The following is an 18,631-nucleotide window of genomic DNA, read 5'->3' as shown; positions in this document are numbered from 1 at the left end:
AAGAGCTTGAGGCCCGCACCCACCCAACCTTGGTTCCGGGGTGGCTAAGCCTGGGCTTTCCCCAGGGGGCTGGGCCCTGCGGTCAGGCCTTGGCAGCCCCCACACCCCTTGGGGCCTTGTGAGGCGGGCATAAGCCAGGACTCTGCTGTGAGCCCCTGGTCTGCACCTGGCCATGCTGGAGGGAGGGTGCAGGGTTCCGAGTTGGGACTACGGGCAGCCCGGCACCAGCGCCAGTTCCTGGGAAGTCCTGGTGGCCCTGAGCCTGCTTCACCACAGAGCCTACTCTCACAGTTACCAATGTTTGCTGGTGGTGTGTTAGGGTGGACGCTCTGGGACCCAGGGAGTCTCAGTACTCACTGCCTGGGCCTTGCCCCTCACATTCTGGTCCTGCACCTCTGTGTGCCTCCTCCTGCAGGAAGCCCTCCTAGCTAGATGGGACCTTCCCAACCTGTGCTAGGGTTATTTGGCAGATTTGAGGGGGGGTCCCTGAGCTCAAGAGCCTCGCAGCTTCCTGCCACGTCATTGGGCTCCTCTTCCCAGCAACTTGCAAAAGGACGGAAGGTGTCTATCTGCTCTGGGCCTGAGGTGGGGGCAGCACTGAGGGTGAAACGCAGCCCCAAAGCTAGTAGAAGGTTCTGGGGCTCAGAGGGCTCTCTGGGCCTGTGCCTTCCCTGAGGAGCTCCCCCTTTCATGTCTAAGTTCAGCCCCTATGCCCCCCACATCCCTAGGGCCAGGCCCTGTGGAGACGGGAGAGCATGGCCCCTGGGGGAGGGGGCCTCTCAGCCTGACCCCGTGCCCAGCCCTTACCCCACACAGAGGGGAGGTGCACCCAAGAGTCGGAGAGGTGGACAGCTTGGGTGGGGGACGTCCTGCCTCTGCTCTGAGGTGAGGGCCCCGAGGAGCGCAGAGGCAGCATGGGCCCTGTTGGGCCCACTGGTTGTGTTTTGTGGTGTGTCAGCTTTTAGGAATTCTGAGAAGATTGAGGATAAGCAGGTGGTGTTGTCAGATCGCAGCCTCTCACCTCCTCGCACCGTACCTATGGGTGGGGAGCCCATCTCCATCTGAGGGGTAGGGGGAGGCTTGAGGTCTGGCCTAAGGCTCCTTGTCCCAGGAGGGGAGGGAAGTTACAGAGAAAAACAAGGGTTTGGAATGCAAGTCTCCCCCTCCCCCGCCGGCCGCCTGCCAAGAAGGAATTATTTTGGATTATCCAGCCGGGTCCAGCCACCCAAGAGGGGAGGCTACAGCCGTGGGAGAGAGATCCACTTCCGGGGCCGTGGGTTGAGAGCCCCAGAGGGAGGGACAGGCAAGTCTGGGCAGCTCCACTACCTCCCGCGGCTGCTCAGACCGGTCGGGGGCGGGGTGGGAGGGATGCGTCACTCTTGGGTTGGAGAACGCCCAAGGTCGGCCCCAGCAGGCCCAGCCAAGCGAGCCTGGGGTGGGCCCAGGCCCTTCTCCGGGAGGCAGTGGGGCAGAAGGAATCCTGGACCCTGTTCTCCTGCCCGGGGCAGGGGCCCAGCCAGGAAACCCCCTTCCCCACCGGAGGCTTAGACCCTGTGGCCCCAAGGCCCCTGAGGCATTTCTCCAGAGCTGGTTCATGGACACACCTTGGGCAGGTTACTCACGGTGCTTCCCTGGGGTAATGGGAGCAGGCAGGGGCGTGACTTAGGCTGCTTCAAGTGGGTGGGGCACTGGGGTCTCCCTGGGGCTGAACCTTAGGCCACCCTCCTGCCTCTTGACTGACCCACTAACCAGCAGCAGACTGACACACAGCTCCCCTCTGCACAGCTCCCCTCAGAGAGCCCAGCCCTCGCCCCCAGATACCCACCCCACTTGGATGTGGCACCTGTCAGCCCATCCCACAGATGAGCAATCCCGCAGGTGAGGGCCCCGAGGCCAGAGGTGGGTCCCTGCAAGGAGTCATCTGGGATGCTGCCTCTGCCATGTGGGCTCCCAGGGTCCGTGTATGCATGTGTGCAGTTACACACCCAGTAGCCCCTGCAGGGACCACGCTGGGAGGCAGAGCTGGCAGCTGGGGCCTAGTGCGGTAAACCCAGGGGCCTGGCCCCAGCCCAGGCCAGTGGAGCAGAAGAGATTGGATGGGAAGGCACTGGGGTGGGCTGGCAGCCTGGGGAGGGATCCATATGGCATGTGCCCCTCTCCCCTAGGACAACGTGGATGCAGGCACTAGAGCCGTCCCAGGACCTGGGCCATCCTGGGAACGGTTCTCTACTGTGTACTCACATCCTGGGAACCAGAGCTGGTGCACCTAAGGATGGTGGGTGTGGGCAGGGGCTGCACTGGTGAGAACAGGCTGTGGCCCCTTCTCGGGTCTGGACACATCCACGCCGAGATGCCAGGCTCTCTGCCCCAAGGGCTGCCCTGTGAGCAAGAAGTCCTTACTCACATCACGCCTCAGTCCTTTTTGCCTGCCTGGGCTTCCTGGGGATTGGGGGGAATAGGTCTTTCTTCCCTGTTGAAGCACCGCTGGTGCCCAGAGCCTGCCCTCAACACGGGTGTGGGTAAAGCTGGGGCCAGTGAGGGGCGGGAGTGAGCTGATCCACCTGCCAGAACCCGAATCCAAGCCTGGCCAGGAGGGTCTGCAGCGGTCCCCCCAGCCTCTACCTCCCTCTGAGAGGTGATGCTGGTTCCCTGGGGGCCAGTCCCTCGATGGGCTGGGGGCTGAGCAGAGTCCTTCCCCCAGGCTAATGGCTGTTTGTGTTTGGGGTGGAGCTCAGGGTGGGGTGGGTGGGGCCTCTAATTGTCTTTGGTCTCAAATTACAAGCTGGGAAGGGCAGGTCAGTGGCCTGTAATTGGTAGGGGGCGCTGGGGGCTGGGGGGCCAGAGCGGCACTGCACTTCCCTTTTCTGTCTAGGCTGCATGTGGTCCCTGCATGGTTTTCCCTTCCGTGGTTTCACATCCTCTGACTGCTCCTTCTTCTCTACCCCTGGGGCTTTGAGGACTCCGTCCCCCTGCTGACCAGGCAAGAAGCCTCCCTGTCCTGCAGCCCCCAGCCAGGCCAGGGCACAGCTGTTCAGCCCTTCCCTCCCCTCTGGCAGAGCATTTGAAAGACAGGGCTGGGCCTCTGCTGTTCTGCCCCCAGTGCCCACCCAAGTGGGTCTTCTTACCCTGTTCTGTGGTATTCCCGAACCTGCGAGAACGACTGGACCCAGACTCCCACTCTCTCGTCCACCCTCTGCAGCTCAGCGCCCCCTTCCCACACAGAGACTGGCCCACCTGAGTGCCTGTGGCCCCCATGCACTGGGCAGAGGACGTGCTCTCCTGGGCTCGGGACAGGGGAACCTGCTCACATCCTCATCCCCAGCCCCTGAGATCTCATGGTTTCTGAAACCTGGCAGTCCCTGCGCTGGTGCCAGGTGAGTCCTGGACTGGCGACCATGGGGAGGGAGAGTGAGGCCTTTGGGTGCAGCCTGGGTTCTGGCCCCAGCTCTGCCATCAGCCTGGCCCTGGACGTGGAGACTCGACCCCTGGGGTAGCGTCCCCAGCTCCTCTGGCTCTGTTGGCCAGCAGTTCCAGTGGGGGGCTCTGGGAGGAGAGGCATGGTGTGGAGCTCAGATCTCTGTGCCTGATGCTGCCCAGCTGGGCCCCCTCCTCAGGAAGAGCAAGAAAGAGGAAAAAGGTTTGATGTCAGCCTTTCAGGAGGCCACCTGTGTCAACACAGCATCCCGGTAGGGCTGTCTGTTCCTATCCCCGGGTAGGGCGGGGATAGTTCCAGCTGCTGGCCTTTTGCTGTTGTCTCGGGCCCCTGAGCCGGCAGGCCACCTGTGTAGGGCACAGGCCCTGAGTCGACTGGGGCTTTGCTCCCCTCCAGGTGCCCTGCCCTGCCCCCAGCTTCCTGCAGAAGGCTGAGGCAGCTCCAGGGGTCCCCGGCCACCACCAGATGTGCAGTGTGGGAGATAGTGGGAAGAGGGTGATTGGCCTCCTGCCCACCTGGGTCCTTGAGGGCTGGGGGAGGGATGCTGAAGAGGTCTGGGCAAAGTCCTGATAGGCCGAGGAGCATGGGTCTGTCTTGAGGTCCAAGGGAGCCTACGGCACGAGTGTCGGGATTGGAGTGGCCAGGGTGGTGTGGGTCCGGCCACGGGAGGTAGCTCTCAGACCACAAAGAGGTGAGGGCTCTGGGTCCCCACCTCCACCCCAGGATGTTTTCAGAGCTCTTGAGAAGCTCCAGGACCCAGGACACTGCTGCATTGAGGCTGGTGCCCTCCCCAAGGAAGGTGGCTGCTGCCCGTCCCCTACCCAGAGGCGGGGATGGGGGGAAGCGTTAGAAGGCCAGCTGGGTGAGTTGGAAGGGATGAAGACAGGTGGAGGGAGGGAGAGGCCCCAGCGTGGCCCACCTGCTCCCTGTCAGCCTTGGAGTGGCTCCTCTAGACTGTCCAGGGGACTTGAGGGGCTTGGCCTCCCCGCCCATCTTTGCTTCAGGCCTGATTTGGGGGCCCCCATCAGCAATCTCAGGACCTGGGGAAAGATGTCAGGATGGAGGATGGGAAGCCAGGAGTAGCAAGAAGCAGAAACCCAGGCAGGTCTGTCCCCAGATCCAGCAATGCCTCCTGCAGGTAGTCCCTGCCTGACCCCTGTGTGTGGCAGCGCCTGGCTGAACTGAGTGAGCCCTGAGTGGGGAGGGCTGGGCCTGGCCCCAGGGAGCTTGGGCTATGTCCTGGATCCATCATCACAGGGCGGCCAGGCGCCCAGGTGCCCGCCTCCCCCCAGGCAGTCCCGGCCAACTTGCTGCCCCACGCCTGCCCCTTCCCACTCACTGCCCCGCCTTAGCCTGAGCTGGGTGTCTCCTCCCTGGAAACTCCCGGTCCCTCTGCCATCCTGAAACCCGTGGTGCTTGCTCCTGTGGGGCCCTGCCCACTGCCCCACCCTCAGCCTGGACTCCAGACCTGGCCCAGCGCCTCAGGCACCCTGAGCCTCTCCAGGCCTGGACGGAGACCTGCACAGCAGCCTGGAGCAGCCCTGCGCTGCTGTCTCTGCGCAGATGGTCCTGCCCCCACCTTTCCCGGGCTCCAGCCCTCCGGGACATCCTGGGCTGACCAGCGCTGGGGCTGGCTGAGGTCCGGGCTCTTTGTCCTGGGAACGCTCTGAGTGTCGGGGTAGGACCCCTGTGACAGGACCCCCTTCAGCATTGCAGCTGTGTGTGCCTGCCCATGTGTGGTCACGTGTGTGAGTGGTGGCTGGCATGCTGGCTTGGCACAGTGCCCCGGGCTAATTGTGGGGTTCGTCTGTGACGGAGGAGGCGGGGTCGGGGTGACCGCCGAGGCGCTGACAGACTGACGGGGAGATTACAGGCCTTGCTTGCTCCCCGCTCACTCAGGCCCTCACCCGTCCTCCCCAACACTGCACTCCCCGCCTCCTGCGTGGCCCGGGAAGGGGGCTCTGGGCGGGGGCTGGTCCCGGGCCAGCCGCAGCCGCCATGAGCCTCAGGCTGCCCGGGCCAGCAGTGTCCAGCCAGCTCTGGGAGGTGAGCCTGGAAAAGGGGAGGTGGACTGGGGCAGGCAGGGAGGCAGACATCAGAACCCGTGGCTCATTCCTGCCCCTGAGCCAAGTGCCCACAGGCCTGCTCCCAGCCTCTCTCAGCTTGGGTGGGGGTGTAGGGTGCCCACTCCTCACACAGGGGCCCCTTTTGTGGTCGGGCAGCCGCCTGGGCTGCTCTTCCTGCCCTGATGGGGGCAGGAGGCCTCGTTTGAGCTCCGGATGCCCAAATCTGGTCCCTCCAGGTGTCTCACCCTCTTCCTGGCCCTCTCAGTCTGACCCCGGGCTGTCCTCCAGAGAGGTCACCTCTGGAGGGTGTCCACACTTGCCCAAGTGCCAGCCCCTTTCATCTGCTCATCAGGGGCTGGCTGAGGCCACTGTGTACCAGCTGCTGGTGGCCCCACAGGGGTCCTGGACCCTGGAGGGTGGAGATTTGTCCCCGGGTCCCCAGCACACGGCATGCAGGAAATGCTCGGGCTGAGCAGATGGGGCAGGTCAGCAGACCCATGGAGGCTGCCCCACAAGCATGGGGAAGTCAGTGGAGTCCCTGAGCCGTTCTGATCCAGAGGAGTGCTGTGCAGAGGAGGGACATGGGTCAGCCTGGGGTAGGGAAACCAGGGAGGGGCTCAGGCCGAGTCCAGGTGGAACACAGTGGTAGCTGAGACTCAGGAGGGTCGGCTTGGATGAGAGAGGTGCCTCCTGCAGCATGGTGGTGGAGGGGTGTATGGGGCATGAGGACCTACTGAATCCCACCATCTGCCCTGAGGACCTGGGAGGCAGGAGGAGGCTGAGGAGCTGGCTGTGCTGCTGGGCCCAGGCAGTTATTCTTGAATGACAATAACTTACTGAAACACGTTTTCGAGTTTTTCTCTTCACAAGGTGAGGCAGTGACTGGGATGGGAGGGTGGGGATCCCAGTCTGGGTCAGCACCCACACAGTAGGGGCTGCTGTTGTCATGAAGGGAGGGAGGGACGGAGGGGCTACAGCACACAGCCTTGGGCTTTGCCAAGTGAGCTCAGGAGACCCTGATGGCAAGGGCTGGTTAGAGATTGTGGTGATGGTGACTGCAGGCCTCAGAAGAGGGCTGAGAGGTGGCCTGGATGCACTGAGATGGAAGCAGTGGGAGGCCATGGCTGGCTCCGGCTTGGGGAGGGAGGCCACAGGATGGGGGAGGTGGGACCGAGCCCCCCAAGACTGGTGGCAGGAAAGTCCTGGGGTTTCTCTGGGCATACTCCCCTTGGCCTTGGGTCTCAGGCCTTTGACCTTCTTACTGCCACTTCTCATTCAGTCACCAGGGGTGACTTTTCAGGTCTGGGACCCAGAACCCAGCAGACTGCAGAGGGAGGGCTGGGGGTGGGCATTCTGGCCACAGTCTATGCTGGTACAGGGAGGAACCCAGCCCCAGGAGCCAGGGCTGGTGGGGAGGAGGAGGTGACATCCTCTACCTGGGAGGGGTCCTGTGGGAGCCTCTCCCAGTGCTGACGCAAGGCTCAGACTAGACAAGGCTCAGGCCAGACGTCAGTGTGTCCCTAGAGCCCCGCCTTGCCCCACCCCTGCTCCTAGGTGGCTGTGCAGCCAGCCGGCCTTTGCCCAGTGAGTCTGGTCCTGGGATGGGGATACGGGGAGTCCTACTGGCCGCCTCTGGGGCCACAGGGGGTGATTGGCCGGCAGCAGAGTGGGGCCCTGGCCCTGAGGCCAGGGGCCGAGGGCTCTGCGCCTTTGACGCGCGCCCTGTTAGGCTCCTTGGGGACTGGTTCCTGGGCCCACGTGGCTGCCGCCGCCGTCATGGTGACTGGAGGTCAGGCTTCTGCCTACCGCGCGCCCTGGGTCCCCGGGGAGGCTCGTCCGCTGCCCACAGGCTCCGCCCCGTCCCCGGGGGCGCGAGGTGCAGGCGGGGGTTTCCCGCAGGGGTCGTCCGCAGGAGCGGCGCTGCCACCCGGCCGCCCGGGGTAACCAGGCCAGGGCGGCCCTCACGGTTGGGGGACCGGCCCGTCTCCGGGGCTGAACTCTGACCCAGGTCCCGAGGGTGGGGATGGGACCGCGGGGCTCGACTGAAGCCCACCCCGATTCGCGCCCCTCACTCGCACTTGTTCTGAAAACAGCGGAGGCTTGGATTTTGCCGGCGTCTCGTCTGTTTTGTTTCCTCTGGTTTGTTTAAACGCTCTGGCTAATTGCAGATTTGCATTTTCGACGCGAGAGCCGAGCGGAGGCCGGGCGGGGGAGGGGCGGCGCCCAAGCAGGACCGCCAACACCCCCCCCCCCGCCTCCTGTCCCGCCCCCCTCCCCGCCAGGGGTTGGCGCCTCCACCCCCGCAATGGGGGTCCCTGGTGCTCGTCACACAGTGCTGGGACCGCCGCCCCCCCCCCCCCCCCGTCTCAGGGGTGTGTGTGTATCGGGGTGCTGTACCTGTCCCTACCTGGGCCAGAGTCTTTGCCTGAATCGTCCCTTTCTCCGTGTCTGCCCAAGACTGAGGCCCCATGCAGGTCTCTGGGTGCCTGTCTGTCCCCCAGTCCTGTCCCAGTCCCATCTTGGTCCCCTTCCTGAGCCCACATGCTGGCTGGCCTGGCCACGGGCAGCCTCCTGGTTGAGTCCCTCCTCCATGGACCTGGCTGCTTTGCACTGTTTTGATTTTCTCTGTAAGAAACTGCTCAATTTGTGTTTGCTTGAAAATAGTGCCATGGAAGTCCAGCCCACACCCCACACCCTAGATCCCCCTTCTGGGGGGTTATGGGAGGGGGACACTGATGTCCCCCCAGCCCCCCAGTCCGATCTGGAGTGAGGACACTACCCTCCCCCTTAGGTACTTCCTCTTTGCCTTTTCCTGGTGGGGGGAGGGGGGAGCAACATCCCCCTGTGCCCAGACCTGCGGAGGGAGCCATGGGGGCCCCTGGCTGGGGCTCCCCCTGCTTCCACGCTTGTGGGGTGAGAGGAAGGGCCTGGACCCCTAGCAGCCTGTCGCAGTCCCTGGCAGCTTTCTGGCTGGGGGCAGAGATGCCATCCTATGTGAGGCTCAGGGACACGTGCTTTCAGGTCTCTCTGCCTTGTGTACCCCTTCCTGGGTCCCTGGGCTGAGACCCATGGGTGCCCACTCGGCCAGATCCTGTGTTCAGACCTTGCTCACAGCAGTCCCATCCATCAAGGCCACAGACCAGAGAGGATGACTGACAGTCTTGCAGGGCCAGGGCAGGATGGGTGTCCCAGAGTTCTGACGGATGGGTAAGAGTTTCTGAGCGGGAACTGCAAAAGCAGAGACATGGTGACATCCTGATGTCACCCTGAGTACCTCCCCCACCTGGAAACTGAGGCACAGAGTAAGTTTGTAAACCCACACAACCCAACTGAAAAGCGATAGACCTGGGGTTTGAACCCAATAGTCTGGCTCCAGAGCTCAGCCCTCGAGGCCCCTCTGCAGCAGCATCGGGTGTGTGTGATTGTGGGAAGCAGGGTGGACAAGGTGGGAGATCTGGGGGCTAGGCAGGCTGGCTGACAGAGGAGGCACCCTTGAGTTAGGAAGGGGGAAGGGGAGGGGTCCAGGGTTCATTCTGGAGGAAGTGTTGGCTGCAGGAGCCTGGTGTTGAGAAGGGGAGGGTCTGCGGTGTGGGCCCAGCCTGGTCACTGGGTCCCTCATGACAGGTGCCCTCAGGGATGAGGTGGTGGCTGTGGGGGCGGGGCATGTGGGCTGGGGAAGAAGGTGTCCCTTGAAAGAGACCAGCCTCCCTTGGCCTTGCCTGCAGCAGACACACACACTAGGGACCGGAACCAGGGGGGGCTGGGGACATGCCATGGGGGTGGAGGCAGCTGAGGGAGCAGGCATGGGGCACACAGAGGCCAGCATGCCGTCCCTTGGAGGTGGGGAGTGTGCACGCACTGTGACCCTGAGCTCAGCCCTGACCTGGACCGGCTGCACCATCCTGACACCCTGTAGTTTGGCCTCTGAGTTTGCCTTCAGTTGGGCCTTTGCCCCTTTCACAAAGGCTGCCTTGAGTGCCTCTGGCAAAAGGACACCCCGCTCCCTGACCTGGAGCCCCTCGTCCCTTGTTCAGGTTAACCCTTCCCTGCTCAGCCCAGGCAGAGGACACCAGAGGGACTTCTGCCACAAGGAAGCGCTGCCTGTGTGACAAGTGTGCCCCACCTCCTGCGTGTCTCACCCCTGCTGGTCTCCTTTGGACCCGCTGTAGGTCCTTCCAGCCCTGGGCCCTACTCTCAAACAGTGCCCGTGTTAGAGGAGTGCCTTGCACCTGCACAAGGTGTACCCGTTGGGGTGCTGTGGGAGCAGGGCCTGACCCTGGTGGGCGAGGTGTTGGAGGCACGATGCTGGGTGGGGGGGCAGCCTGGCTGGGAGGCAGCGGGATTCAGGGGCTGAACTGAATGTGGGGAGGGAGGGGCTGGGACAGGCCAGGAGAGGTAGTTGGGGTTGGGGGTGGTCGCTGAGGGTCTGGAGAGCCTGCCCCGAGGCAGAGTGGAGCTGGAGGGCATGCGGTTGTTTTTGCACGCACCTCTTTATTTATACGAGCAGCATGTAAATAGATCCTCGTAAACTGTTTTTACAAAAATTGGCAAATGAAGTTCCTTGGCCCTCCCAGCCCCCTCTCCACCACGACTTTCCATTTGGATGAAGGCTTCTAGAACTTCTCCAAAATTAAACTGGTGTGTGTCATATAGTCACCCTGGGGTGGAGATACCTGGAATTCTGCACAACTCTCCCCAAAGGGTCTGGCTCCATTGGGTCAGCATGGACCACCTACCTTCACTGGCCCATGGTTTTTCAGTGTCCTCTGGTTGCATGCTGAGTGCCCAATTCCCCTCTCATAAACCATGCTGAGAATTATCCTCGGACAGACCCTCCCTGGGGGTTCACATGGGTGTCTGTCTAGGAGAGGATACAGTAGCAGGCATTGCTGAGTGCTACAGTATAACAGGCTCTCCGAAGCTTTTCCTGCATGAATCCTTTAGTTCTTACAAACCCCTGGAGGAGCTCACTGTGACTGTCTCCCTTTCACAGATGGGGAAATGAGGCACAGAGAAGTTAAGTAACTTGCCCAAGGTCACACAGCTAGTAAGTAGAATTGCGGAGTCGTGTGTATGTTTGCTTTCCAGGAAGCAGTTTTTATTTTACTCAAAGTAATATATGCACCTAGCTTAATAAGCAGACTATACCAGTAGACATAAAATGAAGAGAAGCTGTTCCCTGCCCTTTTTTGCCTCTGCTGTTTTGGAACAGAGGAGGAGGGCATGTCAGGCTTGTATTCTGGAAAGATGAAGTGGGTATGTTCGCACTGGAGTGCTGGGCTGGGACTGGGAGTCTGGTGTCTGAGGGAGGGGCAGTGCTGAGGGCTGGGTGGAGGAGGCAGGTTGAGGGGCTCCTGCTTCCCAGCTGGGGTCCCATGGGCTGCGCCTTGGCCCCCGGACACGGAGCAGAGGAGGGACATGGAGGCAGGGGCCAGGCTTGTGGTGAGACCTCCGTGTCTCCTTTGTTTCCTACAGACTCTTGATGCCCGCCTGAAGCGGAGGCTGAGCTGGACTGTGGGAGTCTCGGTGAGTGGGGGCTGGGCCCCCCGGGGAGGACAGTGGGGACTGAGTCACACAGACAGTGACAGTGTGTGGTGTCTTTCAGGTGTCCCACTGAACCCACATCTACCCAGACCCAGGTGCCAGGCCCCCCAGATCTCTGAGGCCAGGACGTGCTTGGCAGGGGTGGGCTCTGCAGAGAGACTGGGCCAGGGTTTGGGCACTACAGCTCTGGGTTCTGGAACATTAGGGCTGGGAATGAATTTGGGCTTGAGGGGAGGGGGTGCCAGTCCAGATGCCTTCTGGGCCAGCAGCAGGCTGGAGTTTGTGTGACTTCTTGGAAGTGCACCTCCGGACTTGAGCCAGGAGGAAGAAGGCGTCTGATGCCCCTGAGGAAATCCCCTCCGGCCCGGTAAGCAAGTGGGGGTCCTGGGCCAGCCTTCAAAACAGGAAGCGCCTGTTCCAGGAACACCAGCGGCAGGAAGCTTTGCTGGCTGTGCCTGGCGCCTCCTGCACCGCCGGCCTGAGCTATGCCTCTGGTCAGGTGGGTCGCCCTTTGCTCGGAGACCTAGCCAGGCAGATCACTGAAGGTTTTGTTTGTCCAGGAAGTGAAGGGAGCTGCTGCTTGTAGATTGTCACCTGGTCCCTCCTGCCACGCTGTTTGGGCTCAGCATTGGGGGACCTTGGAGCACTGGGACGTGAGCCTCACTCTGCCTGCCACTGAGAGGGCTCCGGGGGCAGGGAGCCCAGGTCTGGCCCTGGCCTGTTTGGGGTGGGGGTGGGCAGGAATGGGGCAGAGCACATATCTGGGCCAGTTTTATTGTCAGCAGCAGGATCTGGTCCAGCTCTCTTTGTGCACACATTAACATCGAGCACTTAGGCTGTACCAGACCTGGGGGCCCTGGGGGCAGAGGACATGGCTGGGGCTCTTGCCCTAGGGGCTCAGTCAAGTGGGCATTAACCAGAGGAAGACCAGAGCGTTCTTTTTGTGTCCCGGACGCTGCCACCTCCTGGAGCTAGCAAGGCTGAAGGAGGGCTCAGGGTCACAACAGAGCTTTCTCAGAAGAGGGGGCGCCCCAAGAGTTCCCCACTTGGTCGGTTCTGGGTTCAAGTCCTGGCCCCGCTCTTGCGTTCCGGCACAGGAGCCTGGGCACGGGTCCCTCTAAGACGGTCGGGACGGCTCCTAGGGGTGACTGGGCCCGGGCGGCCCCGGCTCCGCCCCCGCCCGCCTCCGCCCGCCCGCTCCCTCCCTGGGCCCCGGGAACATTCCATTCATTCCCCGCTCGCCGCGGCCGGCCTTGGCCGGAGCCGGAGCCGCAGCCAAAGCCAAAGCCAAAGCCAAGCGGGGCCGGGGTCGCGGCGGCGACGCGGGGACTCGGGTGAGCGGGGCCGGGCGGGGAGGGCTAGCCCGGGCTCCAGGCTGAGGGGCTGGGCGCCCCCCGCCCCGGCGGCTCCGCCGCCGCCGCCGCCGCCGCCGCCGCCGAGCGGACTTTGGGCCCAGGCGAGCGGGCGGGCGCGGGGGGTGGGGCGGTCGGCCCTGCGGGGCCGCCCCCCGGGACGCTCGGGCGGCGGGGGAGGGGCGCCGAGGGGGCGGGTCCTCAGGCCGGTGCCGTTTCCTTCCCCGGGAGGGCCCTGAATGACAGTGCCAGCGGGTGCCGAGCGCCCAGGGCCTCTCCTTGCGCCCTTGTTCTGCGCAGTTTTAGAGTCACGGGCATCCCAGCTCCATGTCTGGGGGTCTCCGGAACCGCGTCCTCCTCTCCCCTAAACAGGCAGCTCAGCCTGGAGAGGAGTCTGCGATGGTAGGGGACACCCCTCCCCACGCACCCCCCCAGGATCTGCCCATCCTGCCGCACATTCCTGTGAAATCTTCCTGTCTCTGACCAAAGGCACCATCTTCTCCCCAAACTGATCACTGCGTCTTGGTGAGCTGGTTTCTCCTCCCACAGCCCTCTCAGGCCACCATCACCTCCTTGCTAGGTCCCTGCTGTCTCTCCTCCTGGACACCCTCCAGATAGCCTGTGGGTGGCTCCTCTCCTAGAGGCTTGTGAGGAGGGCATGTGGAGTCCCCAGGGGCCAGACCAGAACTGAGCACTCCAGGGTAAGGGGCTTCTGTGCAGAGGCAGGAGCTGTCCAGCTGAGGGCCATCTTCCACAGCCCTGTGACTTGCCTCTGCCAGAGTCCTGCAGGGGTTCTGGGGTGCAGAGGGCTTTGTCTGTAACCAAGAAGGGGCCACCTTTCTTCTTGGTTACACTTTCTCCAGGGGTTTGACGAAGCTTGTGGACACTCAGAACAGAGCCATGCCACGGGGCGGGAAGTGGTGGAGAACAGCCACACCTGGCAGGGAGCTTCCTAGTGCCCAAGCAAAGGAGGAAGCTGGATGGACATGAAAGTCACAGGGCCCATGAGAAAAAGCCAGCCCATTCCAGTAAACACAGATTTGCCCAGAGCCAGTGCCCCAAAGAAACGTTCCCCTCAGTCACAGAGCAGAGCAGACCCCGCTTTCTGCCTTCCTGGAGGAAATGGACACAGGGCAGGCTGTTGAAGGAGGAAGAGAAAAGTAATTGTTTCTTGAGGGAATAAGAGGGTATCCAGGGAGGTGGTGTTTAAGGTGGCCACAGGGGCATGCCAGCTCCTCTAGAGCTGCAGCAGGCTGTGGGGGAGTCTGGGGCGCCAGGGCCTGGGTCCCTCAGTACCCTCTGCCATCGGGGTCTGTCCACCTGGGCCTGCGGCATGGACAGGGTTGCCCTCAGTGTCATGCCAGGCGTGGGCATCCCTCGGGGAGGTTTCACTGGGTCCAGGAATGAGGCCTCAGGCACACACTGAAAGGGCAGCCTGTAGGGGGGGTGGCAGAGGCCGGTACAGGATTCTGACCAGGACGGGGCAGGGTCTCGGGGGCAAAAGGGGTACGAGACTACGCCAAGGTAAAAGAGGCCTAGAGGCAGAGTGGCCTTGCCTGTTTCCCCAAGACCCTGTGTCCCTGAGCTGGGGAGAGAACCTTGCATGTTCTGGGTCCACTTGTGGGGCCTTTGGTCCTTTCTCCAGTTTGGGGACCCTTAGCCCAGCCTTGACCTTAGCAGCTCACTGCTCACACACACGGACACACACGTGGGCATGCCCGCTGATGTGGAGGCAGCGCCCTCTGCAGGCTCCGAGGTACCCTCCTCAGAGACCTGGTGGGCTCCAGAACACTCTCCAAGGGATCGCTTCCCATGTGCCTCCATCTGAGGCTGTGCAGGGCTCAGGCAGGAGGGTGGATTGTTGCTGCCTCTTTTGCTGGTTCTGCAAGGGCAGGGGGGATGGAGGGAGGATTGGAGGGTTGGGGAGGTGGATGGGGAGGCAGGCTCTGCTGGGCAGGTGCACATGGGGTGCCCTCACTGATCTTCGCAGTTGGCCCAGCTCCCTTTCTGTTGCGGTACTGGTTTCTTCTCTTTCCTGTCAGATTGGACTGTGTGCTGAGAGTCAGGCATAGAACAGGTGTGTGATCCACCTGTTTGCATGTTCAGGGCCTGTTGGTCAGCTTGAGCCTATGCTCTGGAGACTGTGATCTGGGGGCAGTGCCCCACCCAGATCACCTGGAGCTCTTGGGGTCATGAGATGTGGGGGTGGGCATGTGCATGAATGCCTGGGAGGCTTCCTGGAAGAGGTGCTCTGTTGACTTGGAGGTGGGCCTGCAGATGCTTTGAGAATCTGGAGGTGGAGGCCAGGGCGCAGTTCTCTGGGGGCAGCCACACTTGTGCCTGAAGCATGCAATGGTGATGGCCTGCCCCAGTCATAGGTTAGGCTACAGGTTGAACTTCTGAAGGAGGACTGGGAGATGGTCTCCTTGGTGATGAGAGTGGGTGTGTCTGGCCCGACGGGCAGGGAAAAGACAGGGTGCCCAGGCACGCTGGGCAGCCACAACTGCCCCAGCTTGTGTTCTGGTCATTCAGGCAGGGTGAGGAACGCGGAGGGGGTTCCTGTGTGTGTGTGGGGGGGTGCTTCCGGCTGGCGCTTCCCTGACCCTGCTCTCTTCCCACAGGTGCCGGGGGCAATGGCACTGCAGCTCTGGGCCTGGGCCCTGGCCCTCTTGGGCCTGGTGGGCACGAGTGTGAGCCTGCGGTCCCACAAGCTGGACTTCTTCCGCAGCGAGACAGAGCTGAACCACCTGGTCGTGGATGAGGCGTCAGGCGTGGTGTACGTGGGGGCGGTGAATGCGCTCTACCAGCTGAGTGCGGACCTGCAGCTGGAGCAGCAGGTGGCCACAGGCCCGGCCCTGGACAACAAGAAGTGTACGCCGCCCATCGAGGCGAGCCAGTGCCACGAGGCCGTGCTGACTGACAACGTCAATCAGCTGCTGCTGCTTGACCCGCCCAAGAATCGCCTTGTCGAGTGCGGCAGCCTCTTCAAGGGCATTTGTGCCCTGCGTGCCCTGAGCAACGTGTCTACGCGTCTCTTCTACGAGGATGGCAGCGGTGAGAAGTCCTTCGTGGCCAGCAATGATGAGAGTGTGGCCACAGTGGGGCTGGTGAGCACCGCGGACCCAGGTGGCGAGCGGGTGCTGTTCGTGGGCAAAGGCAATGGGCCCCAGGACAACGGCATCGTCGTGAGCACCCGGCTGCTGGACCGCGCTGATGGCAGGGAGGCCTTCGAGGCCTACACAGACCATGCCACCTACAAGGCCGGCTACCTGTCCACCAACACACAGCAGTTTGTGGCTGCCTTCGAGGATGGCCCCTACGTCTTCTTCGTCTTCAACCAACAAGACAAGCACCCGCCCCGGAACCGCACGCTGCTGGCGCGCATGTGCAAGCACGACCCATTCTACTACTCCTACGTGGAGCTGGACCTGCACTGCCTGGACCCTGGCCACGCCCAGGCCCCCACCTTCGGCACCTGTCTGGCGGCCTCCGTGGCCGGGCCAGATGCCAGCAGGGTGCTCTACACCGTCTTCAGCAAGGATGGCCGGAGCAGCAGGGGGCCCCGCGCAGGCCTCTGCCTGTTCCCGCTGGACCAGGTCCACAACAAGATGGAGGCCAACCGCAACGCCTGCTACACGGGCACCCGGGAGGCGAGCCGAGACACCTTCTACAAGCCCTTCCACGGCGAGATCCAGTGTGGCGGCCACGGGCCGGTACGTGGCCTCAGCACACCCTCCCATGGGCTCGGACCACACACGTGTGGGTCTGCCTGTTGCCGCCTGTCCACGTTCCGCCTCCTGGTGGGGGCCCATGCATGGGGTGTCACTGCGGTCAGGTCAGCGTGAGTGGTCACGTGGCTACCACTTCTCCTGGGTATTGGTCCCACTGGGCACTGGGGGCTTGGAGCAGTGAGCATGTGGGTGGGGACCCTGCCTGCATGAGCTGGTTCTTGGGGACGTGTGTGGGTCCACAAGTGCTGGGAGGCATTGGGGGAGAGGCCTTGGGGCGAGGTTCTATGCCCACCGTTGACACCATGGTCCGTAGGGCGCCAGCGAGAGCTTCCAGTGTGGCTCGGAGCACCTGCCCTACCCCCTGGGCAGCCACGATGGACTCACAGTCACAGCCGTGCTACAGCGTGGAGGCCTGAACCTGACAGCCGTGACAGTGACTGCCGAGAACGGCCACACCATTGCCTTCCTGGGCACCTCGGACGGCCGGATCCTCAAGGTGAGGCTCGGGGCTGGGGCAGGGTGGCTCCTGGAGAGGCCATCTCTGCCCTCACCACACACCTGCCTTCGCGCACACAGGTGTACCTGGCCCCAGACGGTAGCTCCACGGAGTATGGCTCTGTCCCAGTGGAGATCAACAAGAGAATCAAGCAGGACCTGGTGCTGGCTGCGGACCTGGCCAGTCTGTATGCCATGACCCAGGACAAGGTGGGCCTGTGGGCCTGGAGGAGGGCCCTTGAGGGTCCAGGCCTTTGTGAGAGGCCTGGAGGGGTGCAGAGCAGGATGGGAAGGGGCCAAGCCTCTTCTCGTTGGGTCCTGGCAGTGTCTCCAGCCTGTGTCTCTCGAGCACCTGCCTTGTCTTTGAAACAGTTTCTGTCTATTCTGTGTCTCTGCCTTGGCCCCATTCTGCCTGGAGGGTGGGTCAGTGCTCTGAGTGTGCCTCCCCCCAAAGGTGAACAGGGCATCGAGGGACCCCAAGCTGCTTCTGGAAGCGCAGATAGTGGGGAACATGGGTTAAGCCCTGCTGCTTATTGGGGTCAGGTGTAAGAACCCTTCAAAAGGGCCTTGGGAGCACCCAGGACGTCCAAGCACCTTTTATGGGGAGCAGGGTCAAAGGGCCTATGCTGGCACCGGGGGCATCACAGCCAAGGACTCCGCTGGTCCCCTGGGATCCTGCACCGTCAGATCCGGGGTCAGGCCCAGCCTTTCTGCTGGGGCCACAAAAGCCTGGCTGGAAGCTGCTGCTTAGAGCCCTTGCTAGTGAGCCTTGAGTTGGTGTTGAGGCTGTTAAGGCTTAGGAATAAAGGTGGGATGAATCCAGTGATCCCAGAAAAGTCTGAGGTCCAAGGGATGTTCTTTGGGCTGCTGGCCTGTCACCTCTGGCGGTCTTGGTCCCACTCACTGCCCTGGTGCCCTCAGGTGTTTCGGCTCCCTGTGCAGGAGTGTCTGAGCTTTCCGACCTGCGCACAGTGCCGCAGCTCACAGGACCCCTACTGCGGCTGGTGTGTCGTCGAGGGACGGTGAGCACCCAGGGATCTAGGGGGTGCAGCCCCATCCTGGGGGCTGACAGGTGCCAGGACTGAAGCTGCCCCCTGTTCCCCCAGGTGCACCAGGAGAGCTGAGTGCCCACGGGCTGAAGAGAGTGGCCACTGGCTGTGGAGCCGGGATGAGTTCTGCGTGGCCATCACCGGGGCCCAGCCACAGAATATGAGTCGCCCAGCCCAGGGGGAGGTGTGTGGTGAGGCGAGGCCGGGTAGAGGCAGGGCTGCTGTTGGCCAGGGGCTGTTGGGGCAGTGGGAGACCCCCACAGTCCACCTCCTTGCTCCTGGCTTGGGCTCTGGGTGCTAAGCTGGGGGACAGGGACCCCATCCTTTTTGGGTCCCCTGGCCCCTTTGACCTGGGGTCTCCTGAGTATCCAGAGCAGACCCAGACCCTAGTCCAGGAGTTGCTCTGGTGACCACATAGGGACCTGTTTCAAATGAAATGGAGTCAGGTTCTAGAGGCTTCTCCAGGGAGGAGGGGTGCTGCGGGAGAACGGCCAGATGGCAGGGGCTCTGGGTGGGGGCAGGAGGTTCCCCTGCACCCCGAGGCTGGGCAGAGGGCTCCTGGTGTGAGCCACATGGCCCTTCCCCAGGTGCAGCTGACCGTCAGTCCCCTCCCAGCCCTGAGCAAGGAGGATGAGCTGCTCTGCCTCTTCGGAGACTCTCCGCCTCATCCTGCCCGTGTGGAGGGGGGCGCCGTGGTCTGCAAGTCCCCAAGCAGCATTCCTAGCACGCCGCCTGGCCAGGGTGAGGCCCCTGTTCTCTGGCCACTGGAGGGGCACTTCCTTTCTCTTCACCTGGGGCCACATGCACCCACTTATCAAGCCTGGTCCACAGGGTGCAGGCTGGGGTGGAGGACGGGGTGGACAGGGTGGAGGCCCACCCCCAGCTCCGATCCTGGGCTCCCTGCGCTGTGTAGGGTGCACACGGTCACTTCCTGGCCCCCATCCTGAGGCTGACTCCTGAG

General features: G+C 62.9%; 1 protein-coding gene across 11 annotated transcripts in view; it reads left to right on the top strand.

Moving 5' to 3' along the window:
- The window catches only part of PLXNB2 (plexin B2), a 29,997-nt gene that overhangs the window by 518 nt on the left and 10,848 nt on the right, over nt 1–18,631 (top strand). For 3 of the 11 annotated variants that reach the window (XM_074375830.1, XM_074375827.1, XM_074375826.1), the window contains exons 2-8: nt 10,975–11,025; nt 15,017–16,108; nt 16,440–16,622; nt 16,703–16,831; nt 17,543–17,643; nt 17,728–17,854; nt 18,258–18,411. In XM_074375830.1, the coding sequence (XP_074231931.1) occupies nt 10,975–11,025; nt 15,017–16,108; nt 16,440–16,622; nt 16,703–16,831; nt 17,543–17,643; nt 17,728–17,854; nt 18,258–18,411 (1,837 nt within the window). Of the gene's footprint in view, nt 1–10,492; nt 10,547–10,974; nt 11,026–11,309; nt 11,411–12,233; nt 12,378–12,767; nt 12,921–15,016; nt 16,109–16,439; nt 16,623–16,702; nt 16,832–17,542; nt 17,644–17,727; nt 17,855–18,257; nt 18,412–18,631 lie in introns of those variants that run through there. The other 8 variants (XM_074375833.1, XM_074375832.1, XM_074375836.1 and 5 more) reach the window with 8 other exon arrangements.

This window comes from Camelus bactrianus, chromosome 12, assembly GCF_048773025.1.
Source record: "Camelus bactrianus isolate YW-2024 breed Bactrian camel chromosome 12, ASM4877302v1, whole genome shotgun sequence".
NCBI lineage: Eukaryota > Metazoa > Chordata > Mammalia > Artiodactyla > Camelidae > Camelus > Camelus bactrianus.
This window is presented reverse-complemented; position numbering and strand designations above follow the sequence as displayed.